We start from the raw sequence: 25,953 nt of genomic DNA, 5'->3' as shown, positions 1-25,953 counted from the left end.
AAATCGGCCCATGCAACACTTCTTTCTAAAGTTGTGGATTCAGGGGGGAGATGGGCCATAGCAGAGTGTCAAGTAAAGGATGTAAGAATAACAATAGCTGGTTACTATGGTCCAAATCAGGACGACCCTTTACCTTTTAATAGCATGACATCTGCTTTAATAGCGTTTTCTAGCCCAGTTATCCTGGCAGGAGATTTTAACATGATCTTGAACCCCCTGTTGGACAAGACCTCACAGTACAGGCCACCTACATCTCACAAAACTAGAACATGTCTTACCGATTTTATGAAGCAATTGGGTTTCTTGGACATATGGAGGATAAAGGCAGGGTCTAAAAGAGTACTCTTTCTGCAACTATAAATACGGGCATAAATCTAGGATTGATTTATTTTAGTGAGTCAATCAATAAAAAGCTGGGTAGAGGATATATTCTATCTTCCGTCTCACCTCTCTGACCATTCTGCGGTTAGCCTACTTATCAACAAACCGGCACCCCCAGTAGAGAGAGCATGGTTAATGGACCGTACTCTCCTTATGCGGGAGGAGATAATAGTGGACCTTCAAGTAGAAACTGAATTATTCTTAGCTAGAAATGCCCTAACTGCTTCAACCACTACTATATGGGCGGCACTTAAGGCCTATTTGAGGGGGCATATTACAAGTATCTCCTCCTATAGGTCAAAGAGGTATAAGGCAGACATCGCGGATATTGAGAGTAAAATCAAAGCAATCCAAGTAGTAATTGATCTGGGCAACCGAGAGAGTATTGAGGGTGCACAAGAGACTCTACGGTCCCTGAAGGGGGACCTGGAGTCTGTCCTCAATTCTAGACTATCACAAAGATGGGAAGCCAGTAAGATCGCCCATTTTGAGTATGGGGAAGGTGCCGGGAAACTTCTTGCCTGGAAAATTAGATCAGACAGGGCAAGGAACTATATTAGCTCAGTTACTAAATCTGGGATATCGTACACCTCTGACGAGGATATCAAAACACAATTTTATTCTTTTTTTTCAGATTTATATAGGGAAGAGGGAAACCTTGATCCTGCTAAAGCTCAGTCCTTGTTAAATAATATAAATCTTCCTGGGTTAAATTTAGATCAACAAACGAAAATAGATACACCTATCACATATGACGAGGTATATAGGGCTATAATGAGCTCAAAAAAAGGGAAAGCAGTTGGGCCGGATGGCCTACCTTCGGAAATATATATTTGCTTGGCTAAAGAGATCGCTCCTTTTCTAACTATCTTGTTCAATGAAATCTTACAAGAAGGTACTCCTCTTCCTCCCACGTGGAATAAAGCGACAATATCACTCATATTGAAGCCCGGGAAATCGGCTTCAAGTTGTGAATCTTGCAGGCCAATCTCAATTTTGAACGCCGATTACAAGATCTTCGTGTCCATCATGGCCAGCAGGCTGGGAGGAGTTGTAGGTGGTCTATTACATCCAGACCAAAAGGGTTTTGTTAAGGGCCGTCACCTGTCTGATTTAACCTATGATTTCATTGGAGCCATTGATATGGCTTCAGCATGGTCTCTTCCTTTGGCAGGAATGACACTGGACGCGGAGAAGGCCTTCGACAGGGTCAACTGGCTGTTTAAGTCGGAGGTCTTGGCCAAATTCAAACTAGGCGATAAATTTAGACGAGTCATCTCTTATATACTGCAATCAATCGGCTAATATTCTGGTCAACGGTTCCCTCACAAAATCCCTTGCGATAACAAGGGGTACGCGTCAGGGATGCCCTCTTTCCCCTTTACTATTTAATTTATATATTGAACCCTTCGCACAGTTGTTGCGAGATGACATTAGGGTGTCTCCATTTAAATATGGAGAGTGGGAAAGGAAAGTGGCATTATATGCCGATGACATCCTTATTTTGACAGAAAACCTAAATATGGCATTTCCAGCTGTCATCGAGCTTGCCCAGAAATTTGGATCCGTTTCAGGCTATAAGATTAACACCTTGAAGACGGAAATTATGGCCTGGAATATGCATGTAGACTCACCTTCCTTCCTTAAAAACTGATATAAGATATCTGGGTGTCCATGTTCTTCATGAAATCGATAAGATTCCCTCTCACAATTTACTATTAATCATAAAAGAAACCCGAAAATTATTGAAAAATTGGGCCAACCTACCTCTGTCTATGTTGGGTCGGGTTAATCTGATCAAAATGTCAATTTTACCAAGGTTTACTTATCTTTTTGATTCCATCCCCTTATTTTTTGAGTGCTCTTCTTGCAAAAATACAGAGTGAACTTAACACTTTTATTTGGGCTTCTCGAGGGTCCAGGATCGCCTGGAAGAAAATAAGAAGACGTAGAGAAAACGGCGGCCTGGCAGCCCCAGACTTGCAAATATATGCTTGGGCCTTTCAATTCGCCCATTCGCGGATGCTACTAAAGGTACCAACAAGTAGCGGTATGGGTTTGATGTTCCTGTCCATGCTAAGAGTGAGTGGCTTTTCCGAAGACGGCTTTCTATTTAAATATGGAGATCCCAAGTTTAAAAAAAAAGTTAGATTAAAGGTTTTATGGGGTTCGTTAAAAACTTGGGTTAAAATGCGTGCCGCAATGAAGATTGGGTATTTCTCTAATCTAGCTCCAATCTGGGACTCTCCTGGGACACCAGAGTGCCTAAAAGATAGTTTGTCCTTACCACTGAGGGCAGCCGGCATAGCGAGGTGGGGCGAACTTTTTGTGGAAGGCTCACTGATCCCCTGGGAGGTCCTCCAGGAAAATACTGGCTTTTCTATCTCTAGGTTCAAATTTCTCCAACTTTCTAGCTGGGCCACCACAAACTACGCTATTAGAAGCAATTGCATCTTAGGTAGGGATACACAGTTGGAGACACAGGCTACGCAGAAACCTCCATTCAGAAAAGAGGTCGGTTTTTGGTATCGCACTATTCTTGACGAGATCGATGGAGATTTTAAACTCCCAACTTCACTGTGGAATAGCTGCATCTCACAGGTTGATCTTGAGCTGCTGTGGCTTAATTCGTGTAAGACACTATGGGATATTGTAAAACCTGCTTGGTTGAGAAGAAATCACATCTTTACGATTCATAGAGCCTACTTTTCACCACAGAGGCTAACTAAATTTTCAGAAGATCTTCCTGTGTGCTGTGCTAGATGCGGAGAAGTGGCGGCTTCAGACGTCCACATGTTTTTGACTTGCCCTCTTTTATCGAGCTTTTGGTATCAAGTGGGGAAAGTGCTGTCCAGATCTTTAGGGATATCTATTACCTTTGACTTACCTCTGATTTTCTTTGGGTTAACACCCAATCTGGTTGGTCCACCCAAGAATCTGCTATTTTACGCCATCTTAATAGCAAGAAGAGAGATTTGTATCAAATGGAAAGACTCCAAGCCTCCGGAATTTCTAGACTGGCAGGCTTCTCTCTTAAGGCTATCCAGGATGGACCTTATAAGACCAGGAAGTAAGAAGAAGCAGGAATTTTGGAAACTCATGAAGTGGTGACGGGGTTTTTTTTTTTTTTTCTCCCTGTCCAATGATTACATTGCCCTTCCTGCCTAGACAGATTTCCTCTTCCCTAAATGTAGGGGATGGATGAGTTGTTATTGCCTCTCTGGCTTAGCAAATGGGTCCCTCAGTGGATATCGCCTTCGGCTAGTGTTTGAGAAGGAGATGCACCGGTAAGCTTCTGTCGATAAAGTTTACAAATCCAGTGTACTGAGGCGGTGTCTTTCTGTTTTCTCGCTCCAATGCCTGGGTGGCTCCAAATGGGCTGAGTATGAGGACAAAAAAGAAGAAAAAAAGAAAAAAAAAAAAAAAGTCACCCATGTATATGTTTAGCATTTAAAGGAGTAAACTTCATCAAAAAGGAGAAACTACCTCCGTGAGGTCCACCATAGCATGTGCTATATATGGTGCTTGCCAAGGAACTAATGCCATCAGCCCTGCTGGAGGCGTTGTTAAGCAACCTGTAAGCCACAGAGACTCAATCCCACTAAAGGCACACTCAAGCTACCTGAATTACTATAGAACTCCATCCCAAACTGAGATAGGATCCACATCACTGGAGGCACTGTTTGTAATATTGTAATCCTTCTGCAAGTGATAGACAGCCCACTGAATGTACAACAAATATGCCACTCATGTGCACGATTAGAGTCCAGATCAGAGCATTATAGGCGCAATCTAATTAAAAGACCAGCATTGGCATAGCCAATAGGTCTCGCTTTTGGGACCTTATAAGTATTTAGTTATGCAGCACAATATCCTTGGTGCAATAACATCAACTGTTGCATGGCTAAACATTTATAAGGTCCCAAAGGCGAGACCTGTTGGCTATGCCAATGGGTAGTAAGCGCTATATAAATGTAATTACAATCCAATATAAAACGCAGTGCAAATGGGAAAAAACACCATGTTACATTATAAAACACCATCGTATCGACATTGAAAGTGAGTTATAGTCATGTTGGTTGACCTCCCTGCCCAGGGGATGTACCGGGTTCTGTATCAGTGATAGCAGAGGACCTTATGCCAGCCCCCAACAGGTCCAGTCCAAGAGAAGAGATTTAAGTATAATATAATTATATAAATATAAACTAAATATAACCCCCTGCTGAACATGACAAATGAAAGCCTACTGCAAAAACCCACCTTTTGCTCATTAACTTCTGCTGTTCCCTATCCAGACACACTTGAACACAAAAGTATGCGTGTCCAAGCAGGAGTAAAGTGAGAAGCATGTGCTAGCACCTCGTGCTGCTTGGCTCTGAATGCAAGTGTCCACTAATCACGAAACAGGAGACGAGGATCTCTTTTGGATAAACCTTCTTTCCTGAAGCTGAACCCATCTTCTGAAGTTCAGCTTTACCAGTGGTAGTGACTGTGGTTAGGAACGATCTGGTATGAGAACTGTACCCTCCTTCAGCCAGAAGGAGACACTGAGCAAAGTGCTGCCCTAAGCTTTACTTAGAACATTAAAAGTAAAGCGCGGGTGCCACGATTATATCAAAAGTAAAGAAATAGATGTTTTTTCTATTTCTTTACTTTTGGTATAATCTCGGCACCCGCGCTTTACTTTTAACGTTAAAAGTAAAGCGCGGGTGCTGCGATGATACCCAAAGTTCAGGAAAACAAGCATTAGCCACGAAAGTCATCACGATCGCTGTGAAAGCCAAAGTGATCGCGATGACGCGCTAGTGCTGCTGGCTGGACTAGCGCATGGCGCGATATAAAGCCATATGGCTGCTTTGAGCGCGTGCATGCCTCGTGCACTGTAGCTCTATGCCAGCGGTAGTACTTTGAAAAGTCCCTTACAAAATGTCTCTCCGAGCCAGCACATGCGCTGGGCTCAGCAAGACCTAAAAAAGGACCACAGTATAAGGTCCACCGAGGTGAAGGTCATGCAGCTTGCAGGAATGGTGGTTATCAAGGAACTGGAAGTGGTCTGTGATCATGAGTGTTCCAGTGTGAAGGTTACGGTTAGATTTGGAAGAATTGGTAGTAGTGGTGTAGTTTGGGGGAACACAAAGGAGCTGCTGGGGACAAGACAGATTACCACATGTGAAAAGATACCACAGCAAAGTTACTTTAGTCTCTCTAACCTTTACAAGGATGCCTGGGCTGGACTCCCAATATTGAGAGGTTTATTGGCTCCGTAGGTCACATGAGGGTGGCACTACATAAAGAGGCGCTGAATTACTCTTTGTAGTGCAGGCTGGAAGAAAGGGAGGTAAAGGGCAAGTCCAGTGGCATGCTGCTGAAACTTGCTGCTCTGATGAGGTGCAAATGGAGCATCTGGGAGGTGCTTGCTCCACTTCTCACAGCTAAACAATGATAGAGAAGAAAATCTGTTAGACGGGTCAACGAGAAATGATATATATTTAAACAATTTCAAATACAATATAGACCTCTGGTTTGACAATGCGGCATTGGTTCAGTATACCATGTTGCTGCTACCCAATGTATTATAAATGTAGACAGATGGCGCTGTGAATCGGCTTACTCTGTAACGGGGAACGCCTGAGATTTTCATTGGATTCCCTATTGGGTGACAGACATTTGACAGGTTAGTGACAGCCACTTCAAGATGAAGTCATTGAGCGGGGGAAATAATGAGCCTGTATTCTTTTGTTAGAGGCCCATAAGAAGTAAGTTCAAAAACTGCTGGCAGGAATGGAGATGCATTGATCTATAAGCAAGGGCATTCTTCAACGAAGGAGATCTTTTTACTAAAGAGCAATGAGAAGTCTTCTGGTGAGTGAATGTCGTGACTTAAATGGAGCATTAAAGTGACCATGAGGGGTTTTGTCGGAGGAGGAATTTGTTGGGTGTGGACGATGGGGTAAGTTGAATACATTGACTTACTGCAAGAGATGTGATACACTACATTCAAGGCACTCCTAAAACTAGTACTTTGGGTTCAGAGGCTTAGCAGCTGTTGAGAAGTAAAGTATTCCAGTTATTATATACTACTGGTACATTTTGGGTTATTTTATTGTTTTCCACCCTCTTCATCCTCTTGTCCTACGCCTTTTCCATCCCATCCCATCCCTTCTGTATTGTAGGAAGTGACAGGAGGTAAATGGAATGAAATTGAATTAATTATTCTCTTGTGACTAAGATTTCCTTTTTGAATTAATAGTTATTATTGCAAGGAAAAACGTTTATGAAAATATTTATCTGACAACGAAGATAGACCTTAAAATATCACCAAAATGTAATGTAGTCCCTTCAAGCTTTTAATATTAAGAGATTCAGGCAACATAAACACTGTGCAGACAATCTAGTAAAAACCTTTGTCATGGCTATGTGGTTTCAAAATCAGTTCATGTTTAAATTCTTGTTCTCTAATGAAATTTTTTCTGCTAATTCTTTGATTGTTGGGATTAGAATTAATTATTTACTCTCTCAGCTGTCACAAGCAGTGTAATTTTGTTTGTTATACTAATTTGTCTATAATGTGAAAAACCTCCTACTCGTGTGAGATGGTAAATTTGATACTTGTTCAGAAATGCTTCTGACCCACCATTTTAAAATTGTATTAACTCCATAAATTGTTGCAACAATGGGTACTCTATAGATTAGTTCAACATTATTCATACAGTTAATGCATTTTAAGTGATACTGTATGGTTATGGTTCTCTCCTACTTCTAATTTCCTCCATATACGCACTTTCTTTTTCAGGTGATGTGCAGAAAAGGCTTTCATGTGTGACGGCATTGAAGAAGGTGGGTCGGCTGTTTCAACTTAATACCTTTGGGGGTGTATTTTGCTGGGATAATCTTAGATTTTGTTAAAGCTGTACAAGATTTAAACCGATTGAAATAGAATTTCTGCATTTGGTTTTTAGCAGACATGTTGGATATATAATGGGTGGTGGACAGAAATTTCCTTTTGCTTGTTTTATCTGATTCGTGCCTGTTTGGATTGATGCAAGCAGTAGTACAAGAAGCCACCTTAATTTCACCACCAGAAGCTAGTTCTAGTACATCGAATAAAAAGACTGTTGCGTTCATAATGTTGCGCTCTTTTATTTATTTATTTTTATTTTCTTGAGTTTTATATAGCGCGAACTAGACTGGAGAAATCTGGTATCAGAGTGCTTTACAGGAGCACCAGCTTCATTACAGACACATTAATTTTTGTTAGGCACGTGGAGATTGTCACTTGCCCAGATTCACAGGATGCTGAGCGTCGTTGCCGAGACTTGAACCTGGTTCCCCTGCTTCGAAATCGACCACCCTAGCCGTAAGGCTACATCTTCTCCCCTTAGACACGTTTTAATCTGCAGTCTTAAGTACAATCCTTCAAGTGGAAGCCGTCTTTGTATCTGGGTGTTCTGGCACTAGCTTGTGGTAGAGATACAAGTGGTGGTATAGGCTTCTTGTTAACTTCTTTTAGCAAAGAATGTCGAAACTTGCATCCATTGGTGGACTGGCCTTGCCTCAGGATCGTGTGGTACTCCTAAAAGCAGTAACACATAACCTGCGTACACTGGTCATATGTGTGCGATGGCTAGTGGTTGCTTAAAGCATCTTGGTTGTTTGTAATAATTTGTGATACTAAATGTGAATTTTGGTATTGGAGGAAAATTATTTTTAGACTTTTATCTTGATCAGTATAATCATCATTATCAGCTTGCTGACTGCACAGACTTAATATTGATAGCACACGTGATGGATAGATGGAAATGTTTGAACCTGGTTTAATGATTAGTAAATTGTTTGGGATATGTTCTAGGGATCAACTTGGGTGAGATTTAATTTCATGTTCAAGGTAAAATCAAGATACAATGAGGTCAACCTTCCATAAGTATCCAGTCGAAGGCTGCAAGTTTTAGTTTCTAACGGGCAGTCAGTGAGTCTCGCGTTGTTGTAGCCTTCGAGTGTGAATCTATATTAATAAGAGGGGTTACAAACATGTCCTTTAACATGTACAGCTTGCTGCTACTTAATAAAGATGCACTACACTTGTAGTTTTGTAAACTAAGCAGAAACTGGCTTCTGTTAATTGGTTAGTCAGCAGTTTCACTTTGTCATAATCTGCAAAAGTAAATACAGGAAGTGAGTCAGAAGGTGTCTTTTTATTTCTACAATTCGGGCAGTGGTTTATGAGATATAGTCTTAATACATTTATTGTTCAAGCACAGATCGGACAACACATGTTTCTGCAAATAAAATCGCTTTCTCAGGGCCTGTTTTAACAGTCCCAGTAGACCAGTAAAACACTCAATTCGTATTTTCAAATAAGGTTTTCCTAATGGCTGTGATGTGAATGTAGGTCTACTCAGCCATGCATCATTCTGAGGTCAATAAATGTGCACAATATATTTGTCGATTAGTAACAGCTATTAGAGTACTTTTGAACTTTGTATATAATCATCCAGTTGTTATTTAATTTGATGTTCCCGTCTGGGCCTTGATCTGGACAAACCTGATTCTGAGAAGTAAGCTCCTCATTTTTAAATTGTTGTATGCACTTGTAACTTCTTTGTTAAAACTGGTGGTAAAAATATGTGTGCTCATGGCAATGAGAAGATTAGTTAAAGCATTGCCATCGATGAAGAACATATATATACTTTTTAATGTTGGTGGATTTTGGCTCAATTCATCTTTCTCTTGGTTTTATGGGTATTAATGTGTGATTCATGTAAGCTGTTTTGAATTTTTTTCTCAAATCCTCTTAAAAACCATTGTCTTGCTTCTGCTTCAAAGGACATTTATGCAGCCAGCAAATGGTTGTGGACTCTACTTTTTCATCACACCAGCAGCTCTTTGGGCATTGCCCCTGGCACCATCACATGCATGCACAACGTCAAGCCATGTAGCCAGTTGAACATATCTCCCTTAGCAGCACATAACATAGCAAGCAATACCTGCACATAGTTTTCCAACAGCAGCACACAGTAGTCCGAAATCCTGGCATCCTCATGCGTACAACACCATTTATAACTCATGTAGTTCGTTAAGCTTTTGCTGCCTCAACATCACATCCAGATATAGTTATGCTTGCACATCGCCCTACAATTGAATATATTAAACACAGCTCTGGGTAGCATCATACTCCTAACACGACACCAAGCCATCTAGTTGACTGTTGACTTAAATGTTTTCCACCTCTGTGGCACATCAAAAGTTATTTTCACCTCACCCTATATGAACTGTAAACATTTTACACAACCCCTGGAGCTATCATGTCCAAATAGTCGTCAACTATATATTTGAGTGTGCTTATGCCACATCAGTGGTACATCCATTTATGCTAGACTCTAGCACCTATTTCCTTTCAGCCAAATACATATCTGCCAACCTGAAGATGTTCACTAAATATCACCCGCCCACATACATGTAGAATTTAATTAAAACCGTAAAATGGCAAACATACCTGAAAACAGAAATGCTGCATCAAATTGGGCAATCTACCAACATGAGCCACAGCAAAGCTATACCGAGGACAAACTCCTTTGGTGTACACATGCATGCACGTAGTATTTCACACAGATCAATAACTGGATCTAGTCCTCTACTATCCAATATAATACAGTACTTAACCATTTTGTGTACCCCAACCTTGCAGGCCACCGTAGAGCACAATCATTTCTAAATGTGAAAACTACAGTATCAGCGGACCCTCTTGAATCTGGTTATTGAGAATCCCAGGATAAGGTGTTGTGAGACCTAACCTTAATCCCACAAACCTATGTACTTCTCCGTAGTCAATGTTTTACTTGCCTTACTTTCTGACAACCCTGATTGTACACCTCACCCCTATTTTCTTGGGCCAGTGTGCTTAAGTGGTAGCAAATTATGTGCTATGCAAAAAGACACCCAACACAATAAAACTTTGTAATGTATTGTATTATAACCTTTGTATTCCACTTCATACCCTATTTGTAGCCCAAAGCGCTCTATAGTTGGTTGGTTGTGCAACAGGTTAATCACAATGCTAAGTATGGTTGGAGCGTATATGTCTGTAGTATGACCTATATAGAAAACTTTGGATGTCATGTGTGAGGGACAGACGAGTGCTTCAGTTTTTTAGCTATGCGCATGTACATGCTGGTTTCATAACATCATCTGATCTCCACTATCAGAGTTGTAGGTATCGGGTTATATGTGAAGCCCATGTTGAGAAAGCATTTTGGTTGAGTGGAAGGGTCCGATCAATGTGAACAGTCTGTTATTACAGCTCTTTCAGCACTTGGTGGTTTGGGTGGTTCTTGATTCTAGATGGAAGAGAGCAATAGAGCCTGATTGTCAGTACTGCAAAGGAGATCCCACCAGGTTTTTGAGTTTGGGATTGGTGAGATGCAAAGCACTCCTGATCCGAGGGAACTTGTGGAGGGGGGAACAAGTGGAATTTGTGCTTTAAGTTGATCGACAGTGGGTGACTAGATGGTCAATACATAGTGCTTTTAAAGGGATTATTGATGTGATCATTGCATTCTGGGTTGGATAAAAGTTTCCTTTGGGTTTTGGAAAAGAAATTGCAGTCTTAAGTGTATGCTTGAAATCCCACTTCCATCTGATATAACGGGCCTATGCCAGGCTATTACTGTCGAACCATAATCGGATGACCATGGAGAAATTAAATACATTATTGGTTTAAATGAATAAATATATTTTTTAAATTCATTTATTAACATTTTCTTTAATACATTACAAAGACATTGATTAATAGCAGCATACAGTGGCACCTTCAGCGAGCCATCTGCATCATATAAGAACAACAGTGGCGGATAGTCTAGTAACTGTTCTAGAGTCTAATACATTTGTTGGGAGCATCTTTCAGCTGCATAACCCACAAGTCCATCGCAATAATTCACTGTGAATCAGAGAGCGACAACCCATAGTGTGTCAACCATGGCTTCCATATTTTCCAGAGCTTTTTTGGCAGCCCCGTGCTTTATAGGTCGTTTTTTCCCCCAACATATACATACTTTTTTCCAACTCCGTCAGGGACGGGATCGCCACAGCCCCCCATGCCTTGACCAAGTCACGTTTCGCAACCACCAATCCCAGCTGAAGTAAGGTTAACTTTGGTTTAGGGAGATCAATGTCAGTGGATATCCCCAGCAATACGAACTGCGGACTGAGTGGTATCGTCTTTTCCAGGACCGTACCCAACCTTCCCAGCATGTTGGCCCAATACTGTTGAATCCGTGGGCAGTCCCACACCGTGTGAAAAAATTTACTCCCCCCCCGAAACTTTACATCTCAAACAGTCTGGTGTTTCCACCCTCCCTATACGATGTAGTCGCGCCCTATCATAATGTGCTCTGTGCAGGTATTTAAATTGTATCAGTTGGAGCCTGGACTTAATAGCCACCTCACGTGGGTGCATTTGTGCCATTTCCCAATCTAAGTCTTCCATCTCACCTAACTCTGCTTCCCATTTCACCCGCAACTTCTGTAGTGGGTCCGGCTTGTTGTTAATTATCGTCCTATAGGTCCATGAAACCGCTTTCTCTGCAATTTCTCCCATTAGTAGTCGCCCCTCCAGTGGCGCATATTCCGGAATGTCATTAGTGTCTAGGTGTTGTGCTCGCCAGGCATGGGTCAGCTGCAAGTATTTGTAGTGTTGAGTCTTGCTCATGTCATATTCAGCGTGTAGGTGTGAGAATGTGACCAGTTCTTTACGGTGTATGATATCTTTGAGTTGTGAAATGCCCAGTAGGTCCCATTGTTGGAAGCCTCAGAGTTTTGTAATTTCCCGAAGCCAGGTGCCGGCCCAAAGAGGGGCTTCCCTAGTGATCCGGCCTTCCCACTTCATTTGTCGGTCTGCCTGTTTCCAGGCTGTTATAACAATCCGTGACGCAGTCAGGAGTCGAGCTGCCCCCTTCCCTCCGTGTAAGTAATGTGTGTGTGGGCGCTTGACAAACTGTGTGCGTTCAAGTACATATGTGGGGTGATCTCTCTCTGCATGCTGCCACTCGTTCAAAACGACTAGGTGGGCTGCCCATTAATACGCCCGAAGGTCAGGCAGCGAGATACCGCCGCTGTATTGGTTAAGCTGCAGTGTCACCAATGCTATCCTACGCGGCTTCCCCTCCCCGATAAATCTGCGCAACTGATCATCAATTTTACTGAACGCCTCAAATGGTATGAACTGGTAGGTATTCTGCAATACGTAAAGAAATTTGGGGAGCACTATCATTTTATACAGTGCTGCCTTGCCCAAAAACGTTAGCGGCAGAGACCCCCACCTTTCGATGTCTGCTCGAAACTCCCGGAGCACCCTATAGAGATTGCGTTCCAAGCCCTTGCTGCATTGGTGGTAACATAAATCCCTAAATACTTGAAACCCTCCTGGGCCAACTGAAGGTGACTGTGGTCAAGAGCCTGGTCTTTACTCTTACTTACTGGATATATGTACGATTTCTCCCAATTAATTTTGTACCCAGCATGAAAACCATAAGTCTCGCAGCTATCCATAATTGAGGGGAGCATCCTCTCTGGGTTTGTAACGTACATCAAGATGTCGTCCGCATATAAGGATATGCGTTCAACCGTCTCTGCATCTCCTTTGCTCCCAAATCCTGTGATGTCCGGGTGCAGTCGGATCACACAGGCAAGTGGTTCCAACACCATGGCGAAGAGCAGGGGTGACCAGGAGCAACCCTGTCGGGTGCCTCTACCTATTGGGAATTCCCGTGACACAGCTCCATTGACTCTAACCCTGGCCACTGGTCTCTCCTAAAGCACAGCGATACAGCATCTGAATATCGGACCAATTCCAAATTCCTCCAATACAGACATGAGGAAAGGCCAGTGGACGGTATCGAATGCCTTTTCAGCATCGAGGGAGAGGACCAGGTGTGGATCCTCTTTACCATCAACCTCTTCTAACCAATTGTGTAATCTCCTCAAATTAAGCCATGTCGATCGTTTTGGCATAAAGCCGAATTGGTCCCTGTGAATGAGACTGGTAATGACTACGGCTAGCCTGTTTGCTAAAATTCTAGCCAATATCTTTGTCTCCATCTTAATGAGAGAGATTGGGCGATATGAACTACACTCTTGCGGTGACCTGTCCTTTTTGGGGATTAATACAATTGTGGCCGTCCGCAAGTCTCTGGGGAGGCTGCCTGCCTCATGCGCCTCCAAGTATAGTTGGAGAAGATGCGTGCCAAAAAGTGCTGCATGTTGGTTAAAGGACTCCAGAGGTAGCCCGTTGGGTCCTGGCGCCTTTCCTGCTTTCATTTGGCCAATTGCTGACGCGAGTTCTTCTGCTGTGATTTTGTCATCCAACATCTTGGACTCAGCGTCCGCTAATTTGGGGAGTTGTATATCACGAAGATATGTTTGTATGTGGGATATTTTGGCCAGGTGACGTCACGTGTAAAAGGCCTCATAATAGTCTGCAAAGGCATTAGCTACTGCGACAGGGGTTGAGTGAGTCCGACTATCCTCAGTTTGTATCTGTTCAACCCACCTACTGTCGAGCTCTTTCTTACTAAGCCATGCAAGTAACCCACCAGTCTTGTCACCTACGTCGTATATGTGCCGGTACATGGCTTGTATCGCATTCTGTGCATTGTTTTTGGCCAATGAAAATTATTCCTGTCTGAGGAGTGGTAGACTGCGTAGCATTCAGGGGTCACTACCAGCGCTTGCCTGTGACTCGAGCTGCAGCAACTGGGATTCCAGCCCAGTGATTTACTCATGTTCCTTTCGTTTCTTATGTGCTATAATATTTTGTTCCCTGTCTCTTAGCACCTGTTTTTAGGCTTCCCACAGGGTGATGACCGAATCTACCGACCCCAGATTTTCTTTAAAATACAACTCCGTATCCACCCTAATCTCCTTAGCGCCCTGAGGGTCTTTAAGTTCCCACGGGCTCCGTTTCCACTCTCCCTTCTGTCGGTGTGTACGGGCGCCCACCGTGAGCCACAGGGGTGAGTGATTCGAGAGACCCCATGCCAGGTACTCCACTTTGTGGACCTCCCCAAGTTCCCCCACTGGAGCAAATATGTAATCAATCCGGGAAAAGGCCATCTGTGCCCCTGAGTAAAATGAGTAGGCTCTAGACTGAGGATGTTGTCGACGCCATATATCCGCAAGCGCTAGGGTATCTGTAAACCGTTTAAGCGGTGTCTCCTTAGGGTTCCCAGTTGGGACAGTCGTGCGGTCCGTCATGGGGTCCATAACATCATTAAAATCACCCCCTATAATGTGTGTGTCTGAACCAGCTTCTAATAGAATTGCTATGAGTTTGTCCATCGTTTGCTTTTGGAGCTTAGGTGGTGCATATACGCTGATAAATGTGATGTGCCTCCTATTCCATATCCCTTTAATCGCCACATACGTGCCATTGGGGTCTGCCCAGGTGCGTTCTACTCTGAAGGGCGGGTTTTTTCCTGAAAAGTATTGCCTTGCCCCTCGCCCCTGTGGAAAATCCAGCGTGTGCCATAAGTCTATAGGCCCCCCTGCCTAGGAACCCACATTTAGTGCCTTTCAAATGTGTCTCTTGCAGGAGGATGACCTCAGGTTTCAACCTTTTGAAGAAACGCAGCCACCAGTCCCCTCTTAAACTTGCTTCCCATCCCATTCACGTTCCATGAGAGGATCGGGTACATTTCTGAATTAGATGTAGCCATCCCGGTGGTGTATTGTGTCTGACATGTCAGCGATCCCTTTGCCCCCTCCCCACCGCTGTCTATTTCGTAATATCATAGTATTTGCCTTTTCATCGCTATGCCACCCTGCATCAATGTCATTGCACGTGTAATTCTGTAAAACAAAACAATCCTCCTCTTACCCAAACTCTAAGTCTCAAATAACAAGCTACCCCAGCATACCCCCCTCCCCACACTCTGCAGGCCCTCCCGTCACCCCTTAACTGGTCAACAGGACAACACTGGTGCAGGTAGACCACCCAGAGGTCTGTAGCCCACCCCCTCCCCTACCCACTCAACTATAGAACACTAAGGGGACAATTCACTGTGTGCGTCCCTCTACCAAAAAGTGTCCAGAGTCCTCCAAACCTCTGGAAGCCCACATAGTCCCTCAGAGGGCAGCTAGCCCCAGTTCATCCTTTCTCTTCATCTCTGCTGTGCAACTGCTGGATTTGAGGGTTATTGCATGGAGGGTCCGAGCCTGATGCTTTCATGTGTTGGATCTGTTCCAGAAGCGGGTGCGTGCCGTCTTCGAACGCGGATCTCCAGGCTTTTGCTTGTTCAGAGTTCGCGTCTCCACTTGACCTCTGCGAAGTTTTAGACATACGTTCGAGGGCAGTATCATCATTTTATTTATTTCTTTCTTTCTTTCTTTATTTATTTATTTATTTATTTATTTATTTATTTAATTTATATGGCGCAACAGCTACCCAACAAGGGTTTCCCGGCGCCTGGACACTTAAACTGAAAAAGAGAAAGAGAAATTATTGATTAAAAAGCCAAGTCTTCAGCGAACGACGAAACTGGGGATACAAAGTTTCCCTACGAATGGCAAGGGGAATTGAGTTCCAGAGAGAAGGACCCAGGACGGAAAAGGATCTGCCTCCCATTCTGGATAGTCTAAACCTAGGAATATGAAATTTTTTAAGTGAAGCAGAGCGAAGATGGTGGGTCGGAACATAGGGACAGACAAAAGTTTGTAAGTAGTCCGGTGCTAGACCCCATTTGATTTTAAACATAAAGGTCAGAGCTTTGAACTCGATCCGCTTTTCAATTCGAAGCCAATGAAGCCCAAGAAGATGTTCAGAAATAGATGGAACATCTGGGAACCCCACAAAGGAGTCTGGAGTATTGTACAAGTTGTAGCCTGCGGGATACAGCCTTATTAACACCCAGGAACAAAACGTTTCCGTAGTCCAGCCTTGATGTAATAAGAGCATGGACTACGGTTTTTTGCGTGTCTCTCGGCAGCATCCAGAGAATTTTATGCAACAATTTCAAGATGGTAAAGCAAGTACCCGCAACTTTGACTGCTTGATGGTGCATTGTCAAAGAGTCATCGATATAGAAGCCCAAGTTGCGAACATGATCAACAGGCCGAGGAAGAGTACCTAACTCATTGTGCCAATGACAGGAGCCCCAAAGATCTTTCTGCTTGCCTAAAATAAGTACCTCAGTCTTATTGGCATTAAGTAATTTTTTCTCATCCAGACAGCAATTTGGCGTAAGCCCGACTGAAGGGCAGAAATGGAACAGGAGTCTGATTTGGAAAGTGAGAAAATGATTTGTGAATCGTCAGCATATGTAAAAAGAGACAGTCCAGCCTTGTCAGCAATGTCAGCAAGAGGTCTGACATACAGATTGAAGAGCAAGGGGCTCAAAATGGAGCCCTGAGGAACTCCAAAAGGTGAAGGAAAGACATTAGAACTGTCAGACGCAGAAAAGACTTGAAAAGTGCGGTCCGTTAGGAAGGAAGATAACCAATCCAAAGCAGAATCCCAGATGCCAAAAGATTTCAGAGTGTTAAGTAATATAGGATGGGAGATGGTGTCAAAAGCCGCGCTCAGGTCTAAAAGTATGAGCGCGACTGTATCTCCAGCGTCCAAGAAAAGTCGGAGTCCTCATCCGTATATGTGTTAACATTTCTCTGGCCCCTCGGTCGTAGAGATCTCCCCGGGGTAGTCCTACTCTAGGTCCGGCGCCTGGGCTGTCGTCTCCGTCGACTTTCCTTGCTCGGGCCCCAGTCCAGGCCCCGCTGTTTGTCAGCCATTGAAGGAGCAGCCGGCGGGTTTGCCCGCCTCAACTGAGGTCTTTCCTCAATCCATGACTATGCCTGCCCTGGTGTCTGGAAAAAATGTGTCTTGTCTGGAAAATTACCTTTAGTTTGGCAGGAAACAGGAGCATATATTGGATCCCAAGAGCTCAGAGTTTCACCTTCACTGAGTCAAAGGTGCGGTGTTGTTTTTGCACGTCTCTGGAATAGTCAGGGAAAACCATCACCTGCGTATTCTCATACTTGACCTCACCCTTTTTCTACTCTTGAAGTATTACATCTCGGTCCTGAAAGTTCAAGAATCTAGCTATCATTGGCCGGGGTGGGGCTCCTGGTTGCGGTCGAACTGCAGGCATTCTGTGTGCCCGTTCTATGACGAAGCATGATGAGAATTGTGCCTCTGGGAAAGTGTTCATGATGAAAGTGAGAAGGAACCGGTCCAGATTTGAGCGTTCTGAGTTTTCTGGAAGGCCTAGGAAGCGCAGGTTGTTCCTACGGGCCCTGTTTTCCGCGTCAACAACCCGCCAGGCCGCTTCCCTCAGTCTCCAATAAACAGGCCACTTCTGTGGTTTTGGTCTGCGAGTGATCCTGCAGGTCTGAGACTCGTCGTTCAACCTCCGTCACTCTTTCCACAACTTTACTCAGATCTTGACGAAGAAAAGAGACCTCCGTCTGCACCTCAGCAATCTTGGTTTCCATGCTTTCTCGTGTAGCCTGGATCGCTTGTAATATTACATCTGTGTCTGGGCGGGGAGTGGAACTTCCCTCTGCTACTGTTGGGGCCGATAGAATTGTCGTGAAGCGGCCCAACATCCCCTGTTAGGTTGTTTTTGGTTCTTTGTTTCTGGCCATGGTGGCGACCCTGTAGTCCGGCTGCTGCCTTTACTTCTCCCTCAGATACGTTGTTTATCAGGTATCAGTGGGCCAGGGAGGGACCCCACTATATAGCGCCGAACCACACCAGCCGTGTCAATTTCCCGCGATTACCTTCGCAGAAGCACCCAAAATGTCCTTTGCGTGAAAACCTTTGTTTCTTCTACCTGTTCGACAAGGGAATAACCAATGTGGCGTTGCGAGCCTCCCGTACCTTTCATCGCCACCCACGGGCTACCTATGTCCTGGTCAAAAGCGTGGGTCCACCCAGGAGCCAGGGATTACCACCAGGGCCACAACTCAAAGCTAGGGGAGTACGAATGAGCCGCCCCACCTGCAACCGCGTCTTCACCACCACCTGTCTCCCAAAGCTTGGGGTACTAATGCCTCTTCAAGCTGTATAGGCCCTCATCAGTGGCACACCTCCCAAAGCAGTCTGTCCATGGGATTCAATTGTGTAGACGTTTCTCACCTCCCGATCTGCGCGCCCAGCTCTCCTCTGATGGCGCGGTGGGGATGGCAGAGGCCTCGGCACCCCTCTGAATCACAGCAGTCAGGAATAATATCCGCTCCCCCCATACCCGAACTCCAAGACAATGGTGCATACACTCCGCAGGGTTCACAGCCGGGGGGGGCCAGGGACACAGGCACTTCGCTTCTCGGGCTCACCCTCCAGGCCTTGGACTGTTCGCATGTGTTGCGCCGCTGTGGGCACTACTCAACTCGCAGCTGGCACCAGTGTAGGGCAGGCGGGTCTCCTACCAAGTGAAATTCACCTCCTCCACGTGTGTATAACAGCACGCCTTGCTGGCTGTTGAAGCAGTATGACCTCAAGGGGGTAACATCCCCTCACCTTCAGGCTCTGCTACGAGGCCGCCCCACGCTCCAAACAATGCAGGGCCTGTCCTCCAAGAGCTCTGCCATGGAGCGCTAGTGTCACCATTTTTGGTCCCCCATGTCTGGCAGTGATGTGTCCCTTGTGACGCCTCTGAAACACGGCTGAGTCCCAGAAACCTCGGCGGGGGTCGTCACAGCCGCCGTGCAGAGCCAGCCGGTTCGTCACAAGTCAGCGGCTTGCCACGCCCACACATCAAGCGGCCCTTCCTCACCAGCAATCCCTCAGAGAGCACCTGCAATATTATGAGCCCCCCGGCCGGTGTCTTTCCATTCCTTGTCCGCCACGGGTCCGGCTGCTGCCACCGCGGGCAGATCCCCGCTCCCAGTTCGTGCTGGACTTCCGCTCCCTGTGTCCTTCAAGGCACCGCCGAGTGCTGCTCCGGTCATGTTTTACGGGGTGGAAAGGCCGGCCACGGTGCCCCGCTCTTTGCCACTGCCCGCAGACCGCAGGTTACTTCATTAGGGCAACGGCCCGCTACCATGCGACGCGATCCGCAACTTCAGTTAGATCGCCGCCATCTTGGGTAAGACCGCACGTCTCCCAATTCGCCGAGAGAAGCCTCCTTTCCTTCATGCGAGGTGTCTTGAGGTACTCCCCTTCACGCCTCTCCGCTTCAGCTCGCCCTCCGATTTGAGTCTCATCGAGGGAACGGAGATGAGGAGCAGGATATTATCAGGATTACAGACGGGCCAGCCAGAAGATGCGGCTACCCGGCCATGCTGTTGGCCACGCCCCTCAGGTTTAAATTCATATTTGACTCAACAGTGGTTACCAAGAAAAGAAATCTATCCAGAAAGATATCCTTCCATTGTAAACATTGGAGCGAGTAGTTCACACCAGTCTCAGTCTGGAAAGCATTTACTTTTGAAGCTGTGGAGCAACAGATCATGAGTTGTCTAGTAAAACCAATTGTCAATATTCATTTTTGTCCAGAAGGAGGCGGTCAAAGTTGTAGTAGAGTACAAAATGATTAATAAGAAAGTTGAAACCTAGTGTTATATTTTTAAAGCTGTGTTTGGAGTATTCCTTCACACTTTCTGAGGTGCGTAGTCTCTGAAAACCTTTTTCCTGTTTTCACTTTCCTGGAAGCAGACCTACAGACTGCCAGTGAACTACATCACTTTGCAGGTATGTATTCTCCTGAAACCTGCTGATAGTCTCACCTCCACCACCGCCTTATTGTGCTTACCCCAATCTTAGCCATTGTTTGCACCAAGATTCTGAAGACTGGAAGGTAACATCAGGTTTAGGTCTCGCCTAGGCTGCTCTAGGAGGGCCTGTAGCCATCGGTCTTCACTTTTCAAGCACTGCACTCGTGGCGGCATCCACCTTGCGGAAGCGAGCAGCGGCGCGCCACTAGCACAAATGCAGTGCTTGAAAAGTGAAGACTGCTCGCCCAAGCGCGCGCGCATGCACCACTCGCAGGCTCACGCTCTCACCCCATTCCTTTCTTTGATGCATTTTTTAAAAGCTTTCTAGCTCTTTGCAGTGCGCGCGCACCGTTTTGCCATTTCTCCTTTCTATTACCGTTCTGCTGCAATTTGCTGTGGTGCATCTTGTTTATCATCCCCTCAGCTTGCATCCTTTTATCAAACCTCACTTTCATCACTACTACAAGCCCCACAGAACTCGCAGGTTTTCCCAGTCCATGCTTAAGTAGGTTATCCAACCATATTCATTCTTTGCACTCTGAACAGTAGTTCGGATTTTTTAATGGGATCACGATGCATAAGGACTTCAAATTCCAGAATGCAATTACAAAAAAAGAAAACGACACTTGATGAGCTACTTGGGTACGGAATTGATAAACCAGAAAGGTCTGACCCCATTCGCCTGTGGAGTAGTGTATATCAGACTCTATCCACATACTTGCAGAATTTACCCACAGCAGCATACACCTGCCACTGTCTGCCTTCGCGCAAAATAAGTAAAAGTCTGTCTTGTGGCAATTGGAGTGAGGGTTGATGGATGGATGGATGGATGAATGAATGAATGTGACCACTGTCACTATACTAGCAAAACAAATAATTTGTGGACTGTACCAGCAATATGCCGACTGGCAAGGTTAGCTCAGTGATTTTGACGCTCGCCACCATCTCCTGTCCTGTGTTCTCATCTGCTAGACTTGATTTTAAGTCTTGACAAGGTTAACTGAGTCTTTCATCTTCCCGAGGTCAATAAATGAGTACTATTAAAATGGATAACCTCTGTTCTTTACATATCCTAGATCAAGCAGACGTGAGGTATGAAGTTCTTTAAAGTAACATTATTTCTATGCTGGCAAAACTTTCCAGCGGCACTGCAAGTTGGTGCTCTATAGCTAGGAAAAGCTGCATTCTCGGATCAGTCATACAAATAACACTTCAATCCGCAGAGCTTTGCACGGCTGTGCACCAATGAAGATTTACTACATATAAGGATTTAAAACAAACCAAAATCTGTTGATATCTGCTTAAGGCACAATGGGACATTCGAAATGATGCTAAGTACACCTTGGAAATTAAACTCCAACAAGTCAGGCGGCATGGACCTGGCTTACGGAGGAGCGGCACCTCTTGAGTCGACCGGCCGCGGTCCCAGAGATGCCGGACCAGGTCCCGCAGGAGGAGTGTCCATCGGGGGGGAGGGGGCTTCCCGCTCGCTGGGGGCGCCGGCCCAACGCCCTCCATCCCGTGCATCCACTCAGAGGTCTTTACAACAAACAAATGATGGACGGAATGCTGACAATGCAGACATTCTCCCCCAGTCAAGAGATCTGGGTTAAATCCATCGTTCTTTTGCCCACTACACCACCCCAGTTTAGACATGGCCATATGCAAATCAGTCTTGACCCTGTGCCTCATGGGAACAGTCCAGCCCGAACTGCCAAGCCATGTCTTCCCTGGACTGGAATCAAGCATCCTAGGACCGGTTTCTGGCTATAAGCCATCATCAGCCAGGATAGCTTGACTCCAGTGGCGTAGTGAGCACGGGTCCCACGTCTGGGAATACCCATCCCACTTAGGGCGAAAAGCGTTACAACAAACAAATGATGGACGGAATGCTGACAATGCAGACATTCTCCCCCAGTCAAGAGATCTGGGTTAAATCCATCGTTCTTTTGCCCACTACACCACCCCAGTTTAGACATGGCCATATGCAAATCAGTCTTGACCCTGTGCCTCATGGGAACAGTCCAGCCCGAACTGCCAAGCCATGTCATCCCTGGACCGGAATCAAGCATCCTAGGACCGGTTTCTGGCTATCAGCCATCATCAGCCAGGATAGCTTGACTCCAGTGGCGTAGTGAGCACGGGTCCCACGTCTGGGAATACCCATCCCACTTAGGGCGAAAAGCGTTACAACAAACAAATGATGGACGGAATGCTGACAATGCAGACATTCTCCCCCAGTCAAGAGATCTGGGTTAAATCCATCGTTCTTTTGCCCACTACACCACCCCAGTTTAGACATGGCCATATGCAAATCAGTCTTGACCCTGTGCCTCATGGGAACAGTCCAGCCCGAACTGTTGTAACGCTTTTCGCCCTAAGTGGGATGGGTATTCCCAGACGTGGGACCCGTGCTCACTACGCCACTGGAGTCAAGCTATCCTGGCTGATGACGGCTGATAGCCAGAAACCGGTCCTAGGATGCTTGATTCCGGTCCAGTGAAGACATGGCTTGGCAGTTCGGGCTGGACTGTTCCCATAAGGCACAGGGTCAAGACTGATTTGCATATGGCCATGTCTAAACTGGGGTGGTGTAGTGGGCAAAAGAACGATGGATTTAACCCAGATCTCTTGACTGGGGGAGAATGTCTGCATTGTCAGCATTCCGTCCATCAATTGTTTGTTGTAACGCTTTTCGCCCTAAGTGGGATGGGTATTCCCAGACGTGGGACCCGTGCTCACTACGCCACTGGAGTCAAGCTATCCTGGCTGATGACGGCTGATAGCCAGAAACCGGTCCTAGGATGCTTGATTCCGGTCCAGTGAAGACATGGCTTGGCAGTTCGGGCTGGACTGTTCCCATAAGGCACAGGGTCAAGACTGATTTGCATATGGCCATGTCTAAACTGGGGTGGTGTAGTGGGCAAAAGAACGATGGATTTAACCCAGATCTCTTGACTGGGGGAGAATGTCTGCATTGTCAGCATTCCGTCCATCAAATGTTTGTTGTTCCACTCAGAGGTCAGCTTCTCCCAGCCCGACTACCTCCCGGATTGATTTGAGCCCGCTCTCCGTGGCTCTGCGCCCAGCCATATCTGACTCTGACCTGTCTAAGAGCTCCGTGGCATCGGGGACGATGACGGGCTTTGAACTCTGGCCGGCAGTGAGGGTTGCTATTCAGCCTCTTTCAAGGCTCCTGTACCCGTGACTGTTGTTCTGTCTCTGTATTGAGAGCGATTTATCCTTGATATACTCCTGTTATGCAATCTGCTTCCTACTTCAGAGTTGGGTTCCACTGGAGTTGCCCTGTTGCTGGAATGTTCTCAGGATGATTGCAGCTGATGTCATTTCTTCATCCGACTCTATGGAGGGGGGTCCATCTCCGCTTTGTCCATGTTCAGCTAACCGTTTTAGCTTAGCAGTTAGACTCTTTGGTGGGTTGTTGTTGCATGTTTTCCTTCTGAAGAGAAAGCATCTGTTGCCCTAGAAGTGTAGGGTGGGGGAGTGTTGGGGGGCAAGGGAAGGGGGGGGTAGACCGTTGTCTCTCGCTTGTTTGTTGTTTTCCGCCACCTACGGGCCGCAGTTTTCTGTTTTTCCTGGCAGAGATCAAGGCACGTTCACTGACGATGAAAACCTGGGCTTTACTGAATTGCACCACCTTCACCCACTGACCCCGATTATGGTCCGCTGCCTCCCCTGGCATCCGGGTCAACCCGCGCTTGCGGTCCCCGCATCACATACTTTCCGCACAGATGGTACCCACCCTAAATAGACCCCTCCATGTTCTATCATGGAATGTCAACGGCCTCCTGGATCGCATAAAGCGCACTGCGTCCTTCGTAGCGCTCAGCGTCGTGCGCCTGATATCCTGTGCCTCCAAGAGACGCACCTTCTGGGTTCCCAATGCAATTTCCTTGCCCGGTATGGGTTTGATAGGGTCTGGCATTCTGGTTTCACACGGGGGTGGCCATCCTACTCCGGAGGTGTCTTCCTTTTACCCTGGTGCAGGCGGAGATAGACGCCCACGGCCGGTATGTGGCCCTGACGGGTAAGGTCGAGGGACAACCCTTGAACGTTCTTAGTGTATATGTCCCTCCTGTCACCATGGCCTCTGCCCTTCGCCGTCTCACACTCGTCATTTCTTCGTTTCCCCAAGGTCTGAAGGTCATTGGAGGCGACTTCAAAGCTGTTCTGCAGCCCTCCCGCGATGCGTCAGGAGCTCCTTCAGCGCCTCACACTGCCTCTGCTAGGCGGTTGTCTGATTGGTCGTCTGCCCTGGGTCTCTGTGATGCTTGGAGGGTGTGGAACCCCTGTCGTGAACAATACACTCACACTTCGGCGGCTCATCACAACCACTCCCGAATCGATTTATTTTTGTTACCAGCCCCTGACTGCTAATTGATGGCCGGGGCTACTATCCTTCCCCGAGGCATTTCAGATCACTCCCCCGTCTCCCTCCGTCTCGGGAACTCTCCTGATAGCCCCTGTACGGTGTGGCGGATGAATGCCTGGTTCTTGCAAGATCCTGACTTTGTCGAGGCCCTCCGGCAGGAACTGGGGCAATATTTCTCGACTAACACAGGCTCGGTCCCTTCGCCGGGTACGCTATGGGAGGCCGGTAAGGCTACTATACAGGGAGTGGCTAGAGGTCTGGTTCATGCGAAACGTGCCGAGCGGACTGCCCGGCTGGTGCCGCTCGAGGCTCCCGCAGCACAGCTGGAAGGGGCCCAGGCTGGCTCCGACAGCGCGGTGTCTGCTCGGCAACTTGCACAGATCCGAGATGAGATTCGTCAATCTCACTGGACTGAGCTCAAATGATTTAGCGGTCTTCCGTGGCATGCGTATACGGGTGGGGCTATAAAAACGGTAAATTGCTCCATACTTTGGTGTCCTACCCCAAAGCTAACTGCATCATCCCCGAGATCTGTGATGTGGCCGGTCGTCATCACGCCACCTCTCGGGCGATCGCCCTAACCTTCGCAGACTCCTACGCTGCTCTTTATGCGATATCCTCCTTTTTCTGGCGGACCACGTGAGCTCGGGCCCACGTTGCCTGGCCGCCCTTTCGGCCTTCAAACGAGTCTCTGGGCTCCAGCTCAACCCGGCAAAATCTACATTGGTTCCTCTGCACCCCCTCCCGAGACTGTTTCGACTGGCGGTGTGGGTCGCTCTCCTTCCGGAACTTGAATGGGCCCTAAATATTACACCTCTGGTATCTAAAGCCAAGGTGGATCTCCGGAAATGGCAATCCCTTCCCCTCAACCCCCTTGGCAGAAGTGCTCTATACAAACTGATGGTCTTACCCCGTTTTTTGTATATTTTGCAGAACATCGCCCTTTATCTCCCAGGGAGTTGGTTCCGGGAGTTAGACAGTACCCTCTCCTGGTTTTTGTGGGGGGCACAAGGCCGTGACTCTCTTTGGCACATTGTCGCATACCTTCATACGACAAGGGTATGGGGGTCACTAATCTCCATCTATACTACATGGCCACGAGGCTCCTTGTGATCCATGACTGGTTTGCGAGCGGCTGGTCCGACCCAGCATATCGGGTGGAACTTCGGTCAATGGATTTTCCACAGCTCCAAGCCTACCTGTTCCGCATCCTCATGCCGCACACCCTCCCCTCCATCACTCGAACAGTGTTCATGGCCTGGCGTGCGGCCTTGCACCACACACGCTGGGGCGGGACACTTACTAGGCAGACGCCCTTGTGGACGGGCGCTTGGCTGAAAGAAACTTCATCCCTTCAAGGCTTCAGCTGATGGGACCGCATCGGAATTTCGCTCCTCGGAGATATTTGGGTAGGGGACCACATTCGATCGTTTGCAGATCTCCAGCAGAGGTACTCGCTCCACTCCTCTCAATTTTAT

At 46.5% G+C, this 25,953-nt stretch overlaps 1 protein-coding gene across 1 annotated transcript in view; it reads left to right on the top strand.

Moving 5' to 3' along the window:
* Nucleotides 1-25,953, top strand: part of STK40 (serine/threonine kinase 40) — a 353,634-nt gene that overhangs the window by 77,709 nt on the left and 249,972 nt on the right. The window contains exon 2 of the mRNA XM_085647845.1: nt 7,175-7,218. Coding sequence (XP_085503971.1) covers nt 7,197-7,218 — 22 coding nt within the window. The 5' untranslated portion in view covers nt 7,175-7,196. The remainder of the gene's footprint in view (nt 1-7,174; nt 7,219-25,953) is intronic.

This window comes from Triturus cristatus, chromosome 3_2 (genome assembly GCF_964204655.1).
Source record: "Triturus cristatus chromosome 3_2, aTriCri1.1, whole genome shotgun sequence".
Classification (NCBI taxonomy): Eukaryota; Metazoa; Chordata; class Amphibia; order Caudata; family Salamandridae; genus Triturus; species Triturus cristatus.
This window is presented reverse-complemented; position numbering and strand designations above follow the sequence as displayed.